This window comes from Montipora capricornis, chromosome 3, assembly GCF_036669925.1.
Source record: "Montipora capricornis isolate CH-2021 chromosome 3, ASM3666992v2, whole genome shotgun sequence".
NCBI lineage: Eukaryota > Metazoa > Cnidaria > Anthozoa > Scleractinia > Acroporidae > Montipora > Montipora capricornis.
This window is the reverse complement of record NC_090885.1, coordinates 71,888,607-71,892,633: the sequence shown is the minus strand read 5'-3', so window position 1 is coordinate 71,892,633 and position 4,027 is coordinate 71,888,607. Positions and strand designations below refer to the sequence as shown.

At 39.1% G+C, this 4,027-nt stretch overlaps 1 protein-coding gene and 1 long non-coding RNA gene across 2 annotated transcripts in view; one reads left to right on the top strand and one right to left on the bottom strand.

Annotated features, from left to right (window-relative positions):
- Positions 1-258: 258 nt before the first annotated feature.
- Positions 259-1,650, bottom strand: LOC138043954 (trace amine-associated receptor 9-like). The gene has a single exon (XM_068890490.1). It carries the CDS (start codon positions 1,513-1,515, stop codon positions 478-480), a length of 1,038 nt encoding a protein of 345 aa, XP_068746591.1. The 5' UTR covers positions 1,516-1,650; the 3' UTR covers positions 259-477.
- Positions 1,651-3,912: 2,262 nt separating this feature from the next.
- LOC138043959 (uncharacterized) overlaps positions 3,913-4,027 on the top strand; it is a 1,888-nt gene continuing 1,773 nt past the window's right edge. Inside the window, exon 1 of the long non-coding RNA XR_011131373.1 lies at positions 3,913-4,027. This exon is cut by the window's right edge and continues 11 nt beyond it. This is a non-coding gene — a long non-coding RNA (uncharacterized lncRNA).

Genomic DNA, 4,027 nt, shown 5'->3' with positions numbered 1-4,027 from the left:
AGTTTTACAGGGCAGAGGTGTTTTTGCTTGTAAAAAATAATGAACAGTTGGCGTGTCCTCCAGAAATGTTGGATGAAGTAGTGCTTCCTGAATGGGTCTGATGTAATTAATTATTGTGATTTCTATTGGCATCAAGACGATCAGTAAAAAGAGCATGCTCCCAAAATTTGAAGATTGTTGGGTTCCTCGACCTGTCATGCGCAACAAGAAGTAGTAAGCACCAGGTAAATAAGAAGTAAAAAAATCAGACAGTTGTTAGGATGTATAAGCAGTGATATTTTATTATTTCAAGGTAATTACATGTACTGATTTGCATGGTATTATCTATGAAGGTATTTTTTACAATTCTGTCAGGAGTTGGTTAGATGCACTTTTTTGAAGGTTGTTGATTTTGGCTGAAACTGACTGACTTACTTTCAGCATTGGCTTGTTTTAATTTCATGAACCACATTTCAGAACCTGAATCAGTTGAACAAGTCATTGTTTATTTGTTTCCTGTTGTAAACAGGGTATGTTTACTCGTGCGTTACAACAAATTTTGCTAAGATAAAGTTTCCAAGATGTGAAGTTGTCAATAAGTGCTTTTCGATACTTTGGCAATCTCCAGGAATATACAAATGGATTCATGGCAGAGTTCAGGAAAAGAAACCGAGACAAAACGATCTCCACCATCCGAAAAACACGCGATCGTTCACTGGGCGGCCAGAAATGAAGTATATGTAACGCGATAAACTCGGGTAAGTATGTCACGTAAAATAACGCCAGCACAATAAGAATCGTCAGAACCATCTTTCGCTCCCGATCCAAAACTTTTTTGGGCTTCATTTCTGAGGTGATCCCAGCTTCTCGCAGTTCCCGTTTTCTTTCTTTCAGGGCTCTAAAGACCTTGAAGTACATAGCTGTTAACACAACGGCTGGTAGTGAAGCGTGAATATGGGCAACGGCGATCGCAAGAATGTTTTCTGGAATTTTTACAACTGGAAGGACACAGAACGCCAGAGAGGTTGACCACAACAGAACAATAAAAATCTTCACTCTCTCAACTGTAACGGTAGACTTGTATTTCAGGGGGTGCGTTACAACAATAAATCGATCATAAGACAACGCGATGATAGTCCCACTGCTGACAAACAACGACAATCCGAGAAAAAGGCGAAGTATCGGGTCCAGGTGGTCAGGTACAGGCCGCTTATGAAACCTGTAAACATCTTTCACTCCCACAAGGTTATCCACCACTAAACCCACAATTAAATCCGAAACACATAGGTTGGTGATCAGAAATGACGGAGGCGTCTGTAGGAAACGGCGAGTGTCTCTGAAAATTATAAACAACAAAGTCGAGTTTGCTGAAACAGTGATTATTGCCATCGAAAATCCAACAACTGAGAGAATTAAGAAGAACACAGAGTCGCCACCAAGCAGCTGAGGATCGACTGTTGGGCCAAAAACCGCGGCTGCCGAGTTCATGGAATCGTTCAATGATTGATTGTCAGAAACTTCATGTGCGTTCTCCATCTCCTCTATTCTGAACAAAGCCGTGTGATGATGTGTTTTCAAAGTTAGGCAAAAGGATTAGCTTTCTTGTAGAACTATCACAACTGTTACTGATCGAGTGATCAATTTATCGTACATTTTCTAAGAAAAGAGGAAACGCTGAGGTCACTTATGACGTTTGGAATACTATTGAAAACTGATTAACTATTGGTTAGTTTTTTTAAAGGTCTCTTATTGCGGCTTCCGATTCAAAGTGTTATGCGTGATTAAATTACTATTTTGGGGCACGTTTTGTTTGGCAAGAAACATCCTGTTGAAACGTGATTTGACAATCAGGTCGAGAAAGGGGTTTTATTTACCGGTAAATAAGAGCAAATATGTTGTTTCTTTCAATAAATTTTTCGCTGGAAAAGGATTCTGTGATATTTTCTACCTTTGTGAATTATAATATGTTGTGTATTGAATTTCCGAGCTTAAGGTTTTTAGTATTGCTCTGTAAGCAGGAAGGGTTCACAGGCCTGTTGGAAGCGTGCTTGAGTTTCAACAAAATGAGCCCCAAAATTAGCAAAAAATTGTGACTCCGGTGAATAATAAAGTAACTGCTATTTCCAAAATGATGGAATTACCTGGTGATAAATAACCTCGTCTTGGAGAGTAAATGTTTGACTTTGCAGAAACAATGGTGCGCGATTGTGATCTTTGTTTTGAATTCGCTCATTTATTGTCAAACTTTATAACACTTGACAGAAGAAGAAACTTACGAAAACCCGGTATCTTGCCATCATTTGACACAGATGCTTCACTGTTTGGCAAGCAAACATGCCGCGGTAACTTAATCACGCGGCGCACGCTGAATTCCGGGGCATGTACTAAAACCAGGAACACCGGAACACCCTGGAGTAACCCAAAACCCTCAATTTGGCTAACCCTAGGGTTTTGGGTTACTTTCAGGGTGTTCCGGTGTTCCGATGTTCCGGAGTGTTACGGTGTTCCGGGGTGTTCCGGTGTTCCGGTGTTCCCGTGTTCCTGGTTTTAGTACATGCCGAATTCCAGCGATGTCACTTTCGATTTTGCGATTCATTTGTGCAGCCAAAACTTACAATAACAAAATTGAACGTAGCAAAAATCTCCCAAAATGTTTGTCGCTGATCGTAACTTTTTATATTCTATATTCACGGTTCAAAATTAATGTTGTTTTGATGTCGTAAATATGTTATTCTCGAACGACCGTCCTGAAAACTTCCTTCCGCTCTTTCTAAAAACTCTGTATCAATATTTATTTACTTTTGCATCAAGATTTGTTTTTGCATAAAGCAAGCTAACAAAATCTGTACCTTGCTGAGTTTGCATTTGTTAGCGTTAATAGTATTTATTACACATAACATGAGAATTTTATCCATAAAGCTCATTTGTACAAATCTATACGCTTTGGAACCTAGACCGAGAAAAATGATCTGCAGCAGTATGTGTCTAGACATAATGAGGAGTAATAGCTAAAACAGCAATAACTTCTCACTACTAATATTGACATTAAGGAAAGGCTTTAGCTCTTCAATGAACAAAGTCTCTTTAATTTTGCAGTGAAAGTCAGTTTTTTCGGACGCTAAAATGTCAAAGTGATCCCATTTAATGTCGTGGCCAGTGGTTTTCACATGATCAGCAATGGCTGATGAATGGTCACTTTTAGCTAGGGCCTTGAAATGTTCTGTTTTTCTGTCATGGAGTCTTCGTTTTGTTTTGCCAATGTAGAATTCATCACAGTTCCAGCAGACAGCTTTATAGACGACCTTGGACCTCTGAGATCGGTTCAAGCGATCTTTGTATGGAAAAAAGGAGTTGATGCGGCGTGTGTTTTGGAATATGATCTTGAGATTGACGAAAGAGTAGAAATTGTATACGCAGGATTTCAGACGTTTCGTGACTTGGTTACTGTGAAGACCTAAGTAGGGTAACACGATTAAGATATCTTCTTTGGGGACTGTAGCTTGAACAGGGTTATTTGATTTGTTTTTATTTTTGTTCAATACATCGTTAATGTTGAACGTGATAACGCCTTCAGGGTAACCATTTTGCAACAGGAGCTTTCTCAGATCTTTAAGGACGGTGCCTACTATTGTTTTTGCGCATACGTTCTGCGCATCTCGAGATAATCGGATTTCCTATGGATTGTGCTTATTAATACAGGGATATTTTTGCGCGGTCCAAAACTATGCGGAAAAAGCAGAACTTAGCAAGTGCTCTTGGTATCCAAAAAGAAAACTGGGGGTAACCACACATTTTTCAGAGATAATTAAGCTTCAGTTTGGAAAAGAACGCCATACATTGATTTGTATTTTAAAGCTTTTTGCAAATATTGTTGATTAAATATCTTCGAAAAATGCGTGGTTACTCCCTATTTTCTTTTTGGATTTCAATAACACTTGTTAAGATCTGCTTTTCCCGCATATTCAGTAAACCGCTTAAAATGCCTTGAATTAGTAGGCACCGTCCTTAATAGAGGCCTGTAATAAAGATGGCGAGGAGCAAATTCGGA

What these genes read in the sequence shown, in the direction of transcription:
- LOC138043954 (XM_068890490.1), bottom strand. Translation starts at nt 1,515, where the DNA reads ATGGAGAACGCACATGAAGTTTCTGACAATCAATCATTGAACGATTCC.